This window comes from Maylandia zebra, linkage group LG19, assembly GCF_041146795.1.
Source record: "Maylandia zebra isolate NMK-2024a linkage group LG19, Mzebra_GT3a, whole genome shotgun sequence".
Taxonomy (NCBI): Eukaryota; Metazoa; Chordata; class Actinopteri; order Cichliformes; family Cichlidae; genus Maylandia; species Maylandia zebra.
In genome coordinates, this window is record NC_135185.1 from 18,790,125 (window position 1) to 18,810,768 (window position 20,644).

The 20,644-nt window shown below is 43.5% G+C and overlaps 1 protein-coding gene across 4 annotated transcripts; it reads left to right on the forward strand.

Moving 5' to 3' along the window:
* Positions 1–20: 20 nt before the first annotated feature.
* si:ch211-168d23.3 (BRD4-interacting chromatin-remodeling complex-associated protein) lies at positions 21–20,213 on the forward strand. 4 transcript variants are annotated; one of them, XM_004539999.4, is made up of 15 exons: positions 23–266; positions 1,245–1,430; positions 8,175–8,220; positions 8,353–8,395; positions 8,610–8,675; positions 8,876–10,420; positions 10,778–11,011; positions 12,213–12,593; positions 12,705–12,858; positions 13,030–13,172; positions 13,566–13,627; positions 15,298–15,446; positions 15,591–15,685; positions 15,844–15,946; positions 16,598–20,213. In XM_004539999.4, exons 3-15 carry the CDS (start codon positions 8,180–8,182, stop codon positions 17,290–17,292), a joined length of 3,711 nt encoding a protein of 1,236 aa, XP_004540056.2. In that variant the 5' UTR covers positions 23–266; positions 1,245–1,430; positions 8,175–8,179; the 3' UTR covers positions 17,293–20,213. The 4 variants fall into 4 exon arrangements, with proteins under 4 accessions (XP_076733740.1, XP_004540056.2, XP_004540054.2 ...); XM_076877625.1 differs by having other exon boundaries at positions 21–266; positions 12,213–12,858; positions 15,844–15,972; positions 16,598–16,739; XM_004539997.4 differs by having other exon boundaries at positions 12,213–12,858.
* The last annotated feature ends 431 nt before the right edge of the window (positions 20,214–20,644 follow it).

A 20,644-nucleotide genomic window follows, 5' to 3' on the forward strand; every position in this document is an offset into this window, starting at 1 on the left:
CGCGCCGCTGAATCTGGATACTTGTCTCCTCTCAGCTGTATTTTCCTCCTCTCCACCTTTGTGCTGTGATCGGCTCTCCCAGTCTGTTTCTCACACCCACCCCGGTACCCCCCATCCGCACCCCTCCTCCTTCCCACCTCCATCCCACCCTACCCTACCCCATCCACCGCCACCCCCTCTCCTCCTTTTAGCATCTGAAAAGACCACTGAGTGAGAATCGATGGCGCAGAGGCCCGCTTGACAGGACAATAAACCACAAAGAAGGGGTGAGTTTTTTTCCCTCTCTTGGTTGTTTTTTTGAATTGCGGAATTAACTCTAATGGCACAACCATAAGGGGATCGCTCGAGGCTGGCTGCGCGGAGATGATATTTTAACACACGGCATCTTTTGTTACCGCGATATGATTTACAGCAGGCGTCAGCTGCCGTGGTCCCACTCAGGGGGTGGGGGGGAGAGAGGAAAAATTATATATATATTTTTCTAAAAATAAATTAAAAAAATATATACCGTAAGGGGAAACCAGCGGCTCTGCATCCAGCATCGTTTGGGACATTAATTTCACATGAACACACATTCACCTTACGTAACCTATAAATGCATCACAGAATCCAAGAGAATAGCATGGCACTTGCCGCTGCAGCTTTAGATGAGTGTCGTTTGCCTGGATTTCATTGGGCGATGCGGTACCTTGAGGGTGTTAATGCGGTTGTCTCTTGTTGTAAACAAAAATATGTCAGCGGAATCGGAGAGGGAGGCTTGTCTTGTCTTTTTGAGGGACCTCCCCGGGAAATTGAGCGCAAGGCAGTGAGTAATGTTATAATTGGCTTGCTCTGCGCCGAGCTTTTCCACATTGCTTCCCTTTTCAGCCATGAGGAGAGGACAAGTCACATCCAAGGCGCAGGGGGAGCCGTCTATTTACAGCTGAGGCGCTCAGATCTGCCTCTCACGTCTGTGAGCGCCACAACAATAGCTTCCATTTTCCTCATCAGCCTCGGGCATAATCGATAGTAAAATATATATGTGTGTATTACACTATTGTTAGTGCAGATTTGGTCCAGTCTCCCAGGTGTCTGCTACAAAAATCACACCAGCACTGCCCACAGCTGAGAAGAAACTGATGAATCATATATTGATCTTATGTCTCAGCGTTCAGATGAGAATGTGTTTTGGCTGCTGATAACCTCAAGTGACCTGACAGCATGTGGTGGTCTGTTTGTGCCCCCCCTCCCCTCCTTGCGTACAGCATCTTCACCGGCTACCCGCACCGTGAGACGCAGCGATGCCCCAGCAGAGGGAGGTCTCGTCTCCGTCCCGCCGCCTCGGCCTGGCATCCACCCGCCTCCAGACACTGATGCCCGACCACGACTTCCCATGAGGCCACCACCAGAACTCAGCTCGACCGCTCTGTATGGGGCCTCTCACATATGAAGTAGGTTCCTCTTATATATGGTATATGGGTGAGATACATCCAGTGCTCATGTTTTACATCAGGACTATAAAATGGCCCAATAATTCTCGTTTTGAGATCAAGATAGATTTCTGGATTCAGTTTTTTCACGTTTCCCTGTGAAACATGTGACACTTTTACTCCTTCAAATTTATAAAAAGAAATATTTGTTAATTGAACTAATAGCCACGAACATTACTTTATATTTTCTGATTATTGTGTGAGCTCTTGCATTGCAATATTGAAAAAGGCACACACACAAAACACCGTTTACATTTATAAAGAGTTATTAAATTATTATTTTTTAAGTGGTGTTGAGCAGTAGTTCGTCAGGCTTTCTGAAGGTCTTTGGATAGCAGCCTGTCACAAAAACCAGATGTCATTTGTTTCTTTATTTGAATCTATAAAAAATAAAATCAAGGATAACACAAATTGACAGGCATAAAACTGAAAACCTGGCAAACCTCAGCATGCTGTGCAGAGTGTTCTTAAAAAAAAATTGGAGGAAACTGAACAAGTGGAGGAAAAAGGAAGAAATGGCAGACCTAAAAGACAATCTACAGCACACAAACAGTCCATGAAGTTGCTTAAGAGTAGGAACAATTTTAGCAAATACCTGATTTAGGACCTGAGAGATGCATCCCTTCAGTTGATCCATCTATTGTTCACTGAAACCTTACCAGAAATGGTCTCAGAGAAAGGGAAACAGGGATGTAATACTGAATAATGCCAAATTACACAGGAATTGGAGTAAAAAACAAAAATGTACAGAGGAAATCAGGACAGAGATACATCTTTAAAACAGTGTGGAGGCTCTCCATGGTTTGGGGCTGCCTTTCAGCCAGTGGTGTTGGAGATCTTGTCAAAATTTTAAATGCAGAAAAGCACCATCAGTTTCCAGCTTCTGGAAACACAAACACACACTGACAATCCAGCAGAAGCATATCTGGATAGGAAAAAAAAACACAGCGATGGACTGACTTCCCTAGAGCCCAGATACTGAAGTAGTGTGGGACAGAGAATGGGACAAAAGGGAACCGACATCCAAAGAAGATCTCTGAATGTCCTGCAAGAAGCCCTGAGGACTATTTCTGAAGACTGCTTAGAGAAAGCTTGCCTCAGAGTATTGAAAGATAAAGGTGATTATACTAAATAGTGACATATTTCCACATTTCAATAATTCACTGCACCTAATTCGAATTTTCCTCTTAAAATATGAAGAAATGAGGGGTGGCTTGAGACTTTCGCACAGTATGGAGAACAATACCGAAGCAAGCGTTAACAAAATGATTTAAAATATCTTTAAATTCAGATAAATAATGCACATGGGAATATGAAGCAACTTTACTTGGTTGGGTTTGCAAACTGAGAGCAGGAATATTGTTTTGTAGTAGAGAGGTTCTTAGAAGTTTAGCTTCATCTCTTTGCTCTTGAATGCTTTGCTTCTTATATTGATTTTTATTGATTTTTATGCTGATTTTTTCCCTTTTTTCCGTGTGAGCTTACCTGCGATAACTTCTGGACACTTGTAGATCATTAGGACTAGAGTGTTCTTAACAGAAACAGCAACATTTTATGGTTACCTTGTCCTCAGCGCTCCGTGTGTCTGTGGCCTAGACACAGCTGAAGCCTGATTACAGCGTCTGGGCACCGAGCAGCCTCAATAGCCTGGAAAGGTGCTAACCGCTAGGCTAACTAGCAACAAGATGCCTTCCCTCTCCACAGATGACTACCACAGCCTCCTGCAGAAGATTGCAGTACTGGAGACAAAAATTCATCGCTTAGAAGTAAACGTGGAGGTAAATGGACTGTGTGGAAATGAAACAACCTTGCCTTTGATTCAAAACAATGGCGATGAGCAAGCTAGTACACAGCTAAGGAGCACAGATAACATGACCAAGAAAGTAGACTCTGTGCATTATTATAAATCCTCAAGTGATAATCCCCCCTTAGACTGTCTTGGTGCAAAACCAAGACATAAATCATGTCTCCTGGAAGGGGGAGGACGTATCACAGGCAGGGCACAGCGAGCTGAAATCTCTGAAACCGACTGGCCTTCACTTCCTACGAGACAGAGAAGCTCTTCTACCCCTGTATACGGGAGGAAACAGGACTGGACAACCGTGAATAGGAAGGTTAACAACAAACCTCCAAAACAACTGAATGTGAAACTGCAGAACAGATTTGCTCCACTATCAAAGGACCCTGGATCTATATCGGACAACCATCCATCTAAAAGCAGCGAAATAAGGTCTGAAAATCTGTTAAAAAGTGAAAGGCCACAGGGAAAGCAAATGGATTTAATTTTAACAAGTCAGGGGTGAAACTGTTCACCTCCAACTTGTTTTATTTCATACGTCATCCATCTGTGCTTGGTGCCAAGGCTGAGATAAACGAGGAGTTATCTCATAAAGAGGAATAAACAGAACTCCAAGAACAGACAAAGCCCAGCAGAAACCTTGAAGAGGAGCTCCATTTGCCCCCACCCGGGAAGAGCCTCAGAAAGGAGAGACATCTAAGGCAAGAAGAGGGGTCCCTATTTGCCTCCAACTCTCTCAACAACACCAACGACCAGGACAAGGGACCACGACCTTCCCCAGTCCCCCAAACCCCTGACAGGCCATCACCCTCCTCCCCCTCCCTTTCTCCCTCCTCCCCACACCTGAAATTCACTGAGGTGATGATGGAGCGGGTCAATGCTGGGCTCAGATCTACCCCCCGTCCCAATCCCTTTTTGTCCCCCATAAACCCCCCACCAGAGCGGCCAAAGGTTCGCCATCGAGCCCCACCCTCAACAGAGCAATCGAAGTCACATTGCCCAGCCTCGCCCCCCTTAGTTCCTCTTCATGCCCTGTCTCCGCAGTCTGATGCGTGATGTGTGAAGGGTCCGGGCTGTGAGGATTATGGCAGTGATGACTTTTCCCAGGAGAAGCTGGGACCCTGTTTACTAGAAGGTTTTAAAATTTCTGTACTTTTAGGTGACAGGAGACATGTGGCCTGGTCAAAACACAGAGAGCTGCACTCTAAAAGATCTTTAAACATAGTAAACATACCTTGTGTGCCACAGACTGCTCCCAAACACGAGGGGACAAGTAATACCTCTAAAACACTTAAGTTGGCTTTATTAAACATTAGATCTCTAGCTGGGAAAACATTTTTAATTAATGATTTAATCACTGAGCACAGCCTTGATTTTATGTTTTTAACTGAAACTTGGTTGGACCAAAGTAACAGTGGAGCTGTTCTCATCGAGACGACCCCTCCTAACTACAGTTTTATCAGTGAGGTCAGGGCGAGCAGGAGAGGAGGAGGGGTTGCTGTCTTATTTAATGAATCATTTCAATGTAAGCAGCTATCTCCTGGAAGTTTTCAGTCTTTTGAATATGTGGCTTTACAGCTGAAGGCCCCATCCAAAGTTGTGTTTCTTAATGTTTACAGGCCTCCCAAATACTGCACAGACTTTTTTAATGACCTCAGTGAACTGCTGTCTGTGATCTGTGTTGATTTTGACTGTGTAATTATTGTTGGGGATTTTAACATTCATGTGGACAACCCTCAGGACAAAGGGACTAAAGACCTGAGTAACACTCTGGGCAACTTTGGGCTGACTCAGCATGTAACAGAGGCCACACATAATAGAGGACACACTCTTGACCTACTGATCTCCAAAGGCCTGAGCATTTCAAAGGTTACTGTGTCTGATGTGGGCCTGTCTGATCATTACTGTGTTTTCTTTGAAAGTAAAATCTCAGCCCACACAAATATATCAACAACAGTGATCACAAAACGGTGTATAACTGAACACAGTAGTGCAATTTTTAACCAGGTCTTCCCATTAACACCTGACCTGCCCAGAGGGTCAGTCAATGAGCTCGTCAATAGCTTCAATGCTAACATGTTAAATGTAATGGACACTATTGCTCCCATTAAGGTGAAGGTTATCTCTGGAAGGAAAAAGTCTCCATGGAGAAACTCCACACTGGTGAAAAATGAAAAAAGAGAGTGTAGGAAAGCTGAGCGCAGATGGAGAAAAACAAACCTCCAGGTTCATTATGACATTTATAAAGAGAAACTTCACAATTATAATTTACAACTGAGGAATGCAAGGAGGTCCTACTTCTCTGACATCATCACTAAAAACAGCCATAATGCTCGGGTCTTATTTTCTACAGTTGACAGGCTAACAAACCCTCCTGTGTCAGTGGCAGCTGAACTTCATTCGACCATGGCCTGCAATGACTTTGCCAAATTCTTCACTGAAAAAATCCAAAAAATTAGACAAGCAATTGGTACATCAACAGCAGATCCAGGATATGTACTGTGTCCACCAAAAAACTGTTTAAACACCATGAAACAGTTTCAACCTATTAACAGCAAAGACCTGGAGGACATCTTAGGTCAACTGAACTCCTCCTCCTGCTGTTTAGATGTCCTGCCAACAAGTTTTTTCAAAAAGGTCTCAAAGACTTTAGAGTCAGACCTGTTACAGATCGTCAACTTTTCTTTATTATCAGGTGTGTTTCCAGAATCACTAAAAACTGCTGTAATCAAACCTATACTGAAAAAGGACAATCTTGACAAGACACAAATGAACAACTACAGGCCGATCTCAAATCTCCCGTTTTTAAGTAAGATCATTGAAAAAGCAGTTTCTCAACAGCTCAGTTACTTCTTAAAACAGAATAATTGCTACGATGCCTTCCAGTCAGGTTTTAGACAGAACCACAGCACTGAAACTGCTCTGACCAAAGTGTTTAATGACATATGTCTGAATACAGACAGTGGAAAAATGTCAGTCCTAGTTTTACTGGATCTCAGTGCAGCATTTGATACAGTTGACCACAACATATTACTCAAACGACTGGAGAACTGGACAGGTCTTTCAGGAACTGTACTAAACTGGTTCAAAACATACTTAGAAAACAGGAAATACTTTGTATCAATAGGTAACTTCACATCTGAGCAGACAAGTATCACATGTGGAGTTCCCCAAGGTTCCATCTTGGGACCCCTTCTGTTTAACATCTACATGCTCCCACTGGCACAGATTATAAACAACAACAAAATAAACTATCACAGCTATGCAGATGACACACAAATATATATCACAATGTCACCAGGAGACCGAGGCCCTGTACAGGCTCTTGGTAAATGCATTGAGGAAATCAATGACTGGTTGTGCCACAATTTTCTCCAGCTAAACAAAAACAAAACTGAGGTAATAGTCTTTGGCGCCAAAGAAAAACGATTACAGGTCACCAGAGAACTTCAATCTATACATCTAAAAACCACAAACCAGGCGAGAAATTTGGGTGTAGTGATGGATGCAGACCTAAACTTAGAAAAACACATTAAGACAATAACAAAGTCAGCTTACTATCACCTCAAGAATATATCAAGGATAAAAGATCTGATGTCTCAACAGGACCTGGAAAAACTAGTCCATGCATTCATCTTTAGTAGGCTTGATTACTGTAACAGCATCTTTACAGGTCTACCTAAAAAATCAGTCAGACAACTACAGCTCATTCAGAACTCTGCTGCTCGAGTCCTCACTAAGACCAAAAAAGTGGACCACATCAGTCCAGCTCTGAGGTCCTTACACTGGCTGCCTGTCCGTCAGAGGATAGACTTTAAAGTTCTGATGCTGGCCTATAAAGCTCTGAATGGTTTAGGACCAAAATACATCAATGACCTCCTGACCCAGTATGAACCTTCCAGATCCCTCAGGTCATCTGGATCCGGTCTTTTATCAGTTCCCAGAGTCAGAACCAGACACGGAGAAGCTGCATTCAGCTTTTATGCTCCTTATATCTGGAACAAACTCCCAGAAAGCCTCAGATCAGCTGAAACACTCAGTTTATTTAAATCCAGGTTGAAGACTCACCTGTTCTCAGCTGCATTTGAATAAAGCACCAAATCCACACTTTAAGCTTAAATTTCAAAACTTACATTTAACTACTGATTTTATCTACTGTTCTGATTTTATCTGTTTTGATTTTATATACTGTTTTGTTTGTTTGTTTGTTTGTTTGTTTGTTTGTTTGTTTGTTAATTAGTTAGTTAGTTTATTTGCTTGTTTTAATCAATTTTAAATCATGCTTTTTATTTGTTCTTGTTTCTAATGTCTCTGTAAAGCACTTTGAATCACCTTGTTGTTGAATTGTGCTATACAAATAAACTTGCCTTGCCTTGCCTTGCCTTACAAAGAGCAGAAGCTTAAATTCGCAAAAGAAAATGTTTTTACCAGAGGAGAAGCCAATGTTCAAGTCCTGGGTAAAACCTATTAGGCAGATTGTTGAACAAGCTAATCTCTGGTTCTGCAGGAAGACGCAAAACCAGGAATTGCCATGGTCTGAACTATGTGTAACAAAGCCAAGTTTTTTTGGCATATTTTATAGATTGTAAGAGTGTGTGGCCTCATTTCATTTCTACAGTTTTTGATTTTGTCATTAATTTGTTAATTATAATTTTTCCAGGCTAAAAAAAAGTAGAATGATGATTAAAATAAGTGTGGGTGATGGACAAATAAACTAATTACTGTTTTACTGTCCCCGTATCCAGTCACCGGCTCCATCTACTGAGTCAGTTTCAGCAAATGTTGTCCACCCAAACTATCTCTCGTTCAAAAGCAGATTTAGCCACTTAACCGGCTGGGCTGTCCTTAAAACCAAGCAGCTTGCATCAAGTTTCAAAATGTTCACTGTTTCCTCCTCTTCCTTTCAGTTGACATGGAGGATGAAGATGGGACTTGTCTACTTGATGTTTTGTGGTGAGTTTCTGATCTGTAATCGTACAGCAGGTAAAAAACAAAAACAAAAAAACAGTCTCAAAGATATTTAAAGTACATAGATTATAATAAATTAAGGTTATTAACTGATTTTTTTGTTCTTTGCCTTTGTAGTGACCCCCAAGCCCTGAACGACTTCCTTCATGGGACCAATGAGGTAACAAATACTTAAATAAAGGGACTCAAATGGGGGAAAAAAATCAATAGTGCTAATGATGGATTTGAGTTGGAAATATTTCTGGGCACATGGTACTGAGAGATGTCTGGAGGAGCGCAGAGAGTGTGAAAGGGACTCGTTATGTAGTACTGCGTGAATTTCTCAGCACGTTTGCGTGAGCCCGACTTAAAATTGGCAGATTTTATTCCACCAGCTGCAGACTGAAGACCTGCTCATTAATTCCTCCTCTGGGGAGCCCTCCCTCTTCACAGATGCCCCGGTGAGTGTCTGGATCCACAGCCAGTAGCGTCACAACAAACAGCATTTTCCCTCAGGAGAATTATGTTTTTCTCCCCTTCTGTGCTTGAAAAAGCTTCCTGTTAACTTGTGCTAATCACACAGTTCTCCCCTATTTTCACTCAGCTTCTTCTCTCTGTTGTCTGCACCTTTCTGTTTACCTCCCACTGCTTCTTCCCCCAGAGTCCTGTCTCTCTGCTGGGAGATGGCAGGGACTCCCCAGACACGCCTCCGCCTGGATGTGTGGATCTGTCCTTCTTGGAAGAGGCCCTCCTGTCATCTCCAGAGGGTGGAGAAGACCCACAGGTGGTGCAGGGTGAGCCACCTGTGGAGGCAGCTTGTGAGGCAGAGAAGAGAGAAGTGGAGGAAGAGGAGGAGGCGGAGGTGGCATGTGATATCCTCCAGCAGAGCCTACAGGAGGCTGAGATCACTGAGCAGACCATGGCTCTGGAAGCAGGTCTGGCACAATCAGGGGACAGCCTGTCCCTGTACTCACCGGCCCCTCTCCTTTCTCCACCCACCGCTCCATTCATTCCTAAATCTGTGACCTTGCCCGTGACCACGGCATTGCCCAGAGACACCCAGGCAGCAGTGGAGCCTCCCCAGCCCTCCCTACTGGCTGTCGGGCCTGGATGTCCTTCTTTAAAGCCTGCCGCCCCTCCTCAGCTGATGGGGCTACTACCTGGAAATGTATTTCCTGCTCCTTCTCCAGAGACCTCCTTTTCTCTAAGTCCTGCCCAGGGCTCAAGTATGATCATCCACAAGGCTGTGCCGAGCGTTGCCAGTCGACCTCTTATAACTCCAACCCTGAGAGCAGCAGCAGCAGCAGCACCACCGAGCATCGTCCTGCAGCGCGCACCTCATCCTATACAGCCCAAGTTGCCCATCAGCATTCAGCCCAGACTGGTTCAAATTAGCCCCAAGCCCTCTGGGCAGAAGCCCACTCCTGGTCTTACATTCGTCCCTGGGACTGCCTCACCAAACATTCTATTGTCTCAAGCAGCGGGCCAAAAGACTGTCGCTCCGCCACCGCAGCCCACCCAGCAGCTCCCCAAACCAGTCAGCCTGCAGCTGGTCAATCAGGGTGGCTCCTTTGTGCTGCAGCCTCAGGGACTATTCCAAGGCCAAAACCAGTTCCTTCTTCCGGGCCAGTCTCCTGTTACAATCTCCCAGTCTGTCAGTGCAGCACGACCGCTGCTGACACCCAGTCACCAAGGCTCATCGGTTCACAGCATGACCCCCTCCACTGGGCAGCTTGTAGATGGCTCTCAGATCTTAACTGTGCCCCAAAGACAGCTGAATTTCAGCCCTGTGTTCACCACCGCAGCTGGGCAGCTAGCGCTCCGCCAGGCCACTGTGCTTTCAGGACCTTTGCAGCTACAGTCAGCACCTGCTACTGTCTTCCAGATGCCAGCACAGCTGGCTGGAACCTATGCTCCAGGAGGGCAGGGGCAACGTGCCACCCTGGTCCACAGTCCTGCTCTTGGAAACCACATTACCTTGATCAACAGTTCAGGGGTGCTTCCCCCAGATCTTACTTCTATCTCAATTGTTAATGGCCCCTCAATGGTTCAGGGGATGCCTTTTGCTGCCCAGGGCCCAGCTCCTCCGAGAGGAGTGACAGAAGGACAGCTAAACCTCCAGCAGGCCTCGGTGGTCCTGCTGCCAGAGAGAACTATTCAAGAAGAGAGGACCAGCTCTGAGGAGACTTTTCACCAGCTACAACAGGTGAGCTGTAACTGGAGTGTAGAGGCACTTTTGTAAGTATCTTTTGGTGTAGATACTTACAAAGTAAAACTGAGTAGCTGCTTTAACATAAAGTAACAACTTTGAACTGTCTGATTTCTTACTGTAGTAACACACGAGATTCCTCAAAATGCCTAAAATCCCATTTTGCCCACAGAGATTCAGAAAATATTCCCTCCATAAACACACCAAGTCTACACGGCTACATTTACTTTTTTTTATCTGTTCCTGAACTTAATTACCACACAATAATAATATAACTTTGATATAAAGACTTGATGGTCATTGTGCTCAATTACACAACCCAGTTTTATCTGACTCTAACGTCTCCTTCTGCAGCCCTATGGACACACTCTCCAGCACGTCTCTGTACAGCCCACCACTTCTGCAGGGCTGCAGTCCTCCTCTCCCCCTGTGGTTACAGTCCTACAGCCACCTCCCGAAGCACCTCTGGCCCCCGACCCTGCAGAGATGCCCAAACTCTTGTTGCCCCCATCAGATATGACCCAAGTGGTAGAGGAGGTGACCCACTCGATGAGTCAGAACCAGGCCTTTATGCAACATCTGCAACAGGTCAGAGCTCGAGCAACCCCCTGCGAATTTTACATTTACATGACAGCAAGAAAGTGCCGATTCTCATCAGTGAAGTGGATGTAAAAATATAAGCAACAGGCAGCTAAACGGTAGAATGTAATTTAAGGTCTAACTTTACAGTACAGAAACTTTACAGAAAAGGACAAAATGATGGTGTATTAAAAAAGGAGTTTCACTGATAGAAACAATTTATGTTATAATAACACGCCCTGGGTGCAAGTATGTGATTATGTTTCAAATAGCTGCTGCTATTTGATAGACTTGCCTCTGTTTCCTGTGGAAGCAGGCTCACCAAAAACAAGGATTTGCGTGAAGTTTAAGGCTCAGGCAAACTGGAAGAACTTAGATAGGCGATACAGAGAGAAGTAAATGGATTGATTCCTATATAGCGCTTTTCTACTCTCCCGGAGTCCTCAAAGCGCTGTGTACAATGTGCCACATTCACCCAATCACACCCATTCTCCCAAGCACCGACTCTAAACTGAGTGCTTTTCTAACAACATTCACACACTGATGGATGCATCGGTGAGCAACTTGGGTATCTTGCCCAAGGATACTTGGCATGCAGACTGGAGGAGCCGGGGATCGAATCACCAACCTTCGGATCAGTAGGTGACCTGCTCTACATCCTGAGCTACAGCCACCCCCAAGAAGTTAGACGACCTTTTTAAAGATGTGCAAAGTCAAATGTTAGATTTTTGAGTTTGCTGCTTTAAGGAGGGACTAGACCCCCTAAGTCACCCCTCTTTTCTAGCATAATTGTGGCCATAAACACTATAGGATTCAAATTACAAAAAGAACTCGCAATATAGCATGCTTGTTGTTTGTTACGTTCACTGGTGATGCAGAGGAAGAACTATAAAGAACTGTAAATATTCATACCTTAGAGAACTTGGAGTCTTCAACTCTTCGGCCTGCAGCTCAGTCTCCTGGCGTTTTCTCAGTGCCACCATCTCCTAAACAGACATCACATCAGGTCTCTTTACCATCTTGTAAACTTTCCCTTTCGATCTTGCCAAAAGTGAAGTTAAATAAATGAAAATAAAATGTGTGCAGAGCTTCTGGTATAGATCTGTAATGTCAAGTTGCCTTAAAACAATAGAGGCAATAAAGATGCAGTGGTGAAGATAATATAAAACGATCTAATTTGTCTGGTTTTTTCTGATTCTTTCTACCACAGCAAGCACTTAGTCCCCCGATCACTTCTGAATTGTTGGTTGGAGCGCTGCCGGTGGTGCCAATGGAGTCGCTCGCCTCACCAGTCACCAGTGACAGAGAGTCCCAACCTCAGACCCATGCAGTCTCCGGTCAGGACACCTGCACAGTGATGTCAGACCAGTGTGCTGAGGTTTCTCCGCTTCACTCGGACCCTGAGAACACGCCACTGATCTGCTCCCCCTCTCAGATTCAGGACACTGGAAGACCAGCAGCAAGAACTTTTTCCCCTCCAACCGGCCCTCAGATTGCTCTGCCAGGACCTGAGAATTCAGTCCCCCAGACTACAGCTTCCCAGCCACACAGTGAACCCCTGGTTCAGTACGAAGTCCCTCATCAGCTACAGGTATCGCAGGCCTTGTTTGCCCACAACCAGTTGCAGATCCAGTCATCTGTTTCCAAGCCTCTGCCCCAGGCTCAGGCCTCAGTTTCACAGCCCCAACTATCTGTTTCGCAGCCTCAGCCTTCAAACCATACTTCAATCCACAGCAGTCAATCCCCTCTGCCTGTCAGTGTCTCGGTGCCTCAGCAGCAGCCTAATCCCACAGCTGCATCTGCAGTTCTCTCCAAAGCAGGAGACGACTCTGCTGTCCAACAGCACACACAAAACAGTGAGTTATCTGCTAGTTGATAAATAATATGATTCTTAATTAGCTTTTATTTTTTATTTTTTTATTGCCCCCACTATTGCTATCGCTTTTATTATCTTTCATTTCCAGTTAATTCATTATTATGATTGCTGCCACCGTTTCTGTCATCCTTGTAATTCTGTCCTCTATCAGAGCCAACAGCTGCCTTGGCCGTGGAGAGTAAGGCATTTACTCTCGATGTCCATCCACCCTCTCCTGCAGCCCAGGGGGTCCAGGGGCCCCCTGCTCCCATGGAGTGCGCTCCCATCCAGACAAGTCAGCAGACGAGCACCAAGGTGAGCGAAAGCTAATATCCAATTACTTGAAGTCTGATTTATTATTTAATTTAAAAAAAAATTTAATTGTTATTATCAATTAATATTATAATTATTTTGTCAGTGTATTAATTTCTTGGTATGTTTCTAAAACAAGTTCTGACCAGCTCCTTCATCATTTCATGATGTTCTTTCTTGTGATAATATTGTGTTTAGTAGGTTTGGTGCTATTAAAATCTGTAATCTACTCATAATTACTATACATAATTTTTCCTCTGTACTGAAATGAAAGAATAAAAGATGGCAAGCTTTGAAATTATTATTTGTTTAATACTGCAAATGTGTAACGACTGACTTCAAAATGCACCCGCGTCTGTCGTTTTTAACTCGTCCAAAATGTTGTGCGTCTGCCAGCTGGCAGGTCCTCTGGAGCTGCAGAGAGAGGAGAGGCTCACACCAGCAATGCGCAGGCACAGGTAAGAGAAACTAAGAACATTTCTGTACTGCTGAAAGTCGTCATGTAAGACGCTGTTGTGTCTTCCAGATTTTTTTTCCTGGTGAATAACAGGAAACTGTCTGAAATGCAAAATGTTGAAAATATAATGCAGTGGGAAATTATTGCAGACGTATGAATGTTGTGTGTATTATGATGTATGCACTTTTGGCCATGTATCATTAGAACAGGGGTGTCCAACTCCAGGCCTCGAGGGTCTGTGTCCTGCAGGTTTTAGATCTCACCCTGTGTCAGCACACCTGAATCACATAATTAGTTCATTACCAGGCCTCTGGAGAACTTCAGGGCATACTGAGGAAGTAATTTAGCCATTTAAATCAGCTGTGTTGGATCAAGGACACATCTAAAACCTGCAGGACACCGGCCCTTGAGGCCTGGAGTTGGACACCTCTGCATTAGAATAATGATTGTACATAATTCCTTAGAAGCATTTTTTTTTCTTGTTTGTTGGACTCTTATTGTGAAAACAGAGTGCAGTAAATAGTGATTCTACAAGCATTTTCTGCTATTGACAGGAAAGATGGGAAGTTAACGCAAAGAGAAACTTCTGTCGCTTCTCTTGTTGTTGATGATGAGGTTTTGGAATATTGGATGAGTATGCTATCTTACGTTGGTACACACCAACTGAAGTGTGAGGCCTCATATTTTAAAACATTGTATAATTTGATTTAAAATCACTTTAAATTCAGTTATTGATTTATCTACTTTAAATATGAAGTGAGGAGTTTAATAAGATTACATGACAATTACGAGTTATCTACACCAGTATCTCAGCTGATGGAGGAATCCAAATGGTGTATTGATAAAAGCTGCATTCAAACTGGAGGGGGGGCGGTTGTGGGCCCAAAGCGGGTTGTCTGCTATTTGGAAGGTCCGTGTTTAAATCCCTAGCTCCACTAGTCTGCATGTTGAAGTATCCCCGGGTAAGATACTGAACCTAAAGTCGCCCCGAGTGCATCTATCAGCATCTGGTTTGAAAAAAATAGGTTTGATAAGCAGCTTTTACTTAAAAGTGAGACAGTTTACATTTTATTCTACCAGTTGTCTGTGCTACCTGTGTGTTCGCCTCAGTATAGACAACACACACCAGCAAACATCAGACTTTACTTGCATCACTGCACACACACGGCATAAACTCAATACTGCACGCTTCAGAAAGCTTGCCCAGTGGGTGAAGCGGATTCAGATTCTACATAATAACCCAAAGTCTCTCCCCTGAAGAGTTCACAGCCTGGCAGCAGCTCCCCATGTCTGCGGTGCATATATATGTGTGTGTCTTGTCAGCCCTGCACCTACTGTATAAAAAGGTAGAGGTTAATTGGCAAAATGTGCAACAGGTGTGCCAGTCACCTCACTTGGCACTGCTCCCTGAATCGCTCTGCCCCACCTTTCCTCCTGCAGCTGAGCCCCAAAACCACACAACATGAAACATAAAACATGAAGATTCCTGTAAACTGGTACTTTTCATGGCTCTTGAAGCTGATAAATGTAACAAAAAAAAACAAAACAAAAAAAACAAACCCACGCTATTAGATGGTTCCACCTGTGTTTTGTGTCTTGTCCTACTTCTTTTGTGCTGTAATAAACTACTGTAGGTTTAAGTTAACGCAGAGTTTTTATTAAACCCTTCAGGTTCCAGCAGCAGCTTTGTTTGGACCATGGAGCAGTGCAGGCTCCGCTCACTGGCCCAGCCTTCTCCACACTGAAGGACGCTGTTAGACACCTGCTGCCATACCACACCTGCGCTGGTCACCTGCCCACTCAGGATGACTTCAATTTAGGTTAGCTTGATCGCTGACTGATTACTGACCTAACCATATCCTGCACATAAATGTATCTGGAAGAACAAGTGCCAAACTACTTTATAACTCAATAGGATGTAATTATTTTATCATATGAGTTATTAATGATGTTCCTCTTCACAGTGGACCAGGAGTTCGACACTGTGTCCGGTTTCCTGCTGAAACGCACCAAGGACATGGTCAACAAATACAGGCAGCTATTAGTTAGAGAAGCCCAGGTGAGACACCTCCTCTGGGGCGGTATTGCTTCAAAACCAAAACAATGTCTGGATGTTGAGTGACTCAGTTTGCTTAGTTTCAGATGTTGATTCTCTATAATCATCTTCTCAGTACTGTTTGGGTCTGTGTTTAAGGGGATTTGAACTTGTCTCCACAGCAGGAGAGTCCCTCAGCAGAGATGGTAATGCTGGAACGTCTCTTCCTCCAGGCCGAGCGATACGCTCTAGCGGAGGACAGACGGCGAGCCCGCAGAGACCCGGGTCAGTGTCACAGCAGGATTAAAGAAGTACCGCCGCCTATTATTGTTACTATTATTAAAAAGAGGTTTGCTATGTGTGGGTGGGTGTTTGCCAAAATGCAGATGCCAGTGCTGAAGTAAATCTGAACCGGCAGGGAAAAAATGAATTAGTGAAACAAACTTATTAGCACTGCTTTTAACCTGCATATTTGTTCCAGAGCAGCTCCCAGGTGTTAAGTAATTAAATGGTGTAAATGTGGAGCAGGGTGTGCTGAGAGAGACTCAGCATGATGGTGAAAAACACAGTTATGTTAATTAAACATTTGGAAAAGGGGCAGGAGGTTGTTGAAAGCTGTTACGAAAACTAAGACATCAAACTATTCGTTTCATGTCTGTTTGCATGTGCTCTCTTCAGGCGCACTGCTGCATTTTAATCTGGCAGTTCTATAGCTGGATTAAAACGTTATGTTTTAGGGGTGAAGGCATAGGCAACTAAAAGCACAGCTTTGTGCATAATTAGAGAAATTTGTTTGGATAATTTTTTTATTCTCTATGATCTGATCCTTTAGACTTTTATGCCTGAAAATTCTTCATCTTCACAGCATGTCTATGTAGAATTAAACCAGACAAACTGGATAATATTGTTCAATCAGCTCCACTTTCCTTTTTCCAGAGTCCTTTATGACAGCTTTGGCTACATCAGCGTCTTCCCCTCATGCCCACTCCTCTGGCAGCCCCTCTTCTCCCCCAGCCTGGACCAGACTGTCCGACAGGCCTCCGGGACTGAAGACCTACCGCTCCAGCTCGCGGGGGGCTCTCAGACTCACCATCAAGCAGGAGTCAGGCTCTCGTAAGGTGATCCACAACTCGGCCTACGACCCGGGACTCAAAAGGGACCACACGGGGCAGCTGACCAACGGTGGCGGGACTGTGAACGAACGCCACTCTCAGGCACCCAACAGAGAACCCAAGCGTCCTGAGCATGACGAGGAGATGACCAACGGAGCTCCGCTCAGTAACACTGCTGAGCAAGTCTCACAGACAGCACCCACGTCCGTAAAAAAAGTCCCAAATCCTCTTTCTATGCCAGAGCCGCAGGATGTGCGCTTTGAGTTGCCTCCCAGAGACGTCAGCGCTCCAAAACTGAAATGTTTCAGGGTGGATGCGTCCCCTCGGGCCGAGCAGCGGTTCAGCCCGCCGCCTCCGCCTTTCCAAGAGGACAACATGCTCAGTGAACATCTACAGAGTGCCATCGACAGCATACTGGAGCTTCAGCGCCTGCAGGGCCCCTCTGCAGCCCCGACAAGGGCCACGTCAGGCCCGTCATTGGACCAGGCTGTCACCAGCATCCTGGAGGGACACCTGTGAGGTAATCTGCATAGACAGGCATCCACACAGATCCTAAAACATCGAAGTTGAAGTAAAACAAAGGAAGGTGTACAAGACTTCTTACCTGTTCCCAGAAGGGTTTCAGATTTTACAGAAAAAGCGAGGAGAAAAAAGTTAAGAGGCACTATAAGCAGATGCATACCAGACAACAGCACTATCTATAGTCCGATAGATGTTAGATACTTCATTTTGATGTACGTTTGTGGAAAAAAAAATCTATTTGAATAGGAGCTATATTGTTTCAGTGGTAGTTGAGTCATTCAGAGGTTTACGACACTGGTGTAACCTTCATCAGCATATAGTATATAAGTAATAGTGAGGCAAACGAAAACGTGGAGTAGACTGAGATTATTCAATAGTTTTTTATAAGATTTCTTTCGAAAATGTGAAGTTTTCTTTTGCATAGTGCCAAGCTTCCAGGGTATTTATTTTGATAATCTGTGCCAATTGTGTTTTGCGCAGCGAAGATGTGCGTGCGTGTTTTCCTTTGGATTGGTTTGCGTGGATCAGATAAGTGCGTGTGTGTTTGTGAGAGTGAGAGAGAAGACATTGCATCCTGCTATGGGACAGTACAAAAAAAAAAAAAAAAAACTACAAAAAAATATATACAATTCCCGCAGGCTCCATCATCTTGGCTTAATGAATGAAACTCCAAAGAATTTGTGCTACATCCTGAATACACCAGCAAACGTCCGTGTTGTGTCTCTTCCCACAAACTGGAGTGCGTCCTTGTTATAGCAGAAATAACCCGAGGGAGGTTAAAATACATATTAGGCAGTCATGCTTTCTTATTTTTCATTTTTTTGGACCCTTGCTGTCACTTGTGCTAGAGTCTTAACTGTGAAAAATCTCTAGTTTTCTGTGCGTTTTCAGAAACGATAATGGTTTCCCATACTGTATGTATTAACATGCAAGCAATAATAAGTTGGGGTTGTTGGGAGCAGTGGTGGTGCAGTGAAGAGGAGGAGATGACAGATCTTTGCCTGTTTTGCTTATCGGTGTCATTGGATGAGAACGAAGATTATTTATCATTGACTAAGATGCTTATGCCATTATCAAAGCCCGTGTAGTTTAGAAATTGTGTTTCTAACATGTTTTAAGGGCTTTGAGGGTACTTAACTGCAAACGTGACCATGAAAATGTCCATTTTAGGGGGAAAAAACCCCACCAAAACAGACAAACTGTACAGATATTGAGCCTCTCTGCATCGTCAAACAGCCTTTGACCAAAAACTAGAGGAACCATCCGCTTCTCATCTCTTTAGAGTTCTTTGTTTCTAGCCCGCTGTCCTAAAGCTGGAGCTTTATTTTACCGCAGCCGTTGTGGAGCAATATATGATTTTTGCGACATCTTATGTTAATGTGACAATCTTATTGGTCTGTGTGAAGGTGTGAATTCTGGTCATTTTGGGGTCATTTGTAACAGCTGTACGACTCTCTCCCTTGTGAAACGCGTGCAAGATGTTCCTTGTGGATTTTTGCCTAGAAGGTCGAAACGTACAAGCGGCAAATAGTCTCCTTTTGTGATATTACCTGAAAATTTGTTTTAAAATTTTGCTTTTGCAAACCCGTAAGGGATCAAGGTTTGACTTGCAAATTGGAATTGTTGAGAAAATGCCTTATTTTAATTTCAGTGTACCTGAATTGGAGAAAAAGCTTATTAATGTGGTGTTTTTGAATACTTTTGAATAACATCTGGTGTTCTGAAAGTGAAAATAACTTGTCCCTTCAAAGAAGAAAAAAAAAAAAAAAAAAAAAAAAAGATCCAGAGATTTGGGGCTAAATCTGAAACTCATTTCTTGAAATGTATTGTTTGTTTGTTTTTTTTTTGTTTGTTTTTTTATATCTGTAAAAAAATTGTCTTTTGTCGCAGTGAACAAAAGGAGTTAAATATGCAGTAATTTAGTGTTGAAACTCTGCGGGATTACAAGTGGACACACACAAGAGGATTCACTAAGGACTCTAAACTTTTAAAGTTTCCTGCAAAAGGTTAGAAGTGAAACCATGTATATGCTTGCCAACATAGACTGTATATAAAGGACTGACATGGGCAATTTGACACATGCACTGTTTGTGAAGCCTTATTTTCTTAAGCCTCTAGCTCAGTGTTTTTGTTTTGTTATTTTTAACCCAGGTACCACAACATGGGACAGATCTCACTGTGAAATATAAGATAGGGACTGATTTGGCACCCTATGATTGCTAATTGGGATGATTACCTAAAGTTAAGCCCATAAATTCATCAGGAAAGTGTTTACTGGAGGCAGAAATCAAGGAGGCTGAGGACCATTTTCTAAGTCAAGGGGAGAAAAAAAAAAAAAGTCAAAATTTCAGATTATTGCCTCAAATGTCTTTTGACACTGAAGGTAGGATAACCTCAAATTTTCAGTGGCAGAAAGAAGCTTCTACACTTTTCCAATTGACTTCTGTACAAGCAGACCTTTTTCACAAGCACAAGAGTCGCCCCCTGCAGGCCACTGAAAAGAAAAATGAAAATGCAGGTTTAAGGTGCTTCTGCAGTGAGCCTGAAACTACAGCCTTCTTTTATATACAGTCTATGTATGCTAACCTAGCATGAGGCCTGTCCATAGCAGAAACAGCTAGCCTGGTTATGTCCAAAGGTAAATGCCTACCAGTGCTGCTAAAGCCAAGTTAGCAGTCACCTTTCAAAGTAGTTCCCAAAATTCATTAAATAGAATACCCCCCAATTAAAAGCAAAGGCTTTCTAATAACTTAAACTGAATCTTCAGGTGTGTTTCCACCCTCAGAGGTTTTCACTGTAATGCAGTAAAGATGTCAGAGTGTTTTTCATAACACAGGATTGCACTCTTTATCACCGCTAGACTTCTTCAAAGGGTAATTCCACCAAAATTTACTTCAAGAAAAAAAAAAAAAAAAGAAATAATTCCCCAAAGTCAGTCCATGTTAATAAATCAAGGGCACCCAAGAAATGAAAAGTCAACTTTGATGGAAACCCCTTGGATGAAGCAGCATCATGTGCCATTGTTATTGTTGCAGTGTCAAACACTGACCTTTAGAAATATGCTTAGTTTGTCAGCGTCTTAGGATAAAGGGATTCTGCATGTTGAGCCATTTTATTTATTTGTAAATGTGTTTTATTTAATTTTCCTGACTGAACTGTGAAACCAGGGGAGCTCATAACTAATTCAACTTCAGATACAAAACATTTGACTGACAGATTGTTTCTGATGCCAAAATCAAGAGGCCTTAATTCAGCAAAACTAGATTGTAGAAAAAGAAAATCCACTTAAAGACTCCTTTGACCTGAAAGTCACGAGTGATTCATATATGAAATGTTAAGAAAACCACTT

Coding starts and splice junctions, on each gene's coding strand:
- si:ch211-168d23.3 (XM_004539997.4), top strand. CDS start 8,180: ATGGAGGATGAAGATGGGACTTGTCTACTTGATGTTTTGTG. Junction 10,421..10,777: donor CTTTTCACCAGCTACAACAG/GTGAGCTGTAAC, acceptor CTCCTTCTGCAG/CCCTATGGACACACTCTCCA. Junction 12,859..13,029: donor CCAACAGCACACACAAAACA/GTGAGTTATCTG, acceptor GTCCTCTATCAG/AGCCAACAGCTGCCTTGGCC.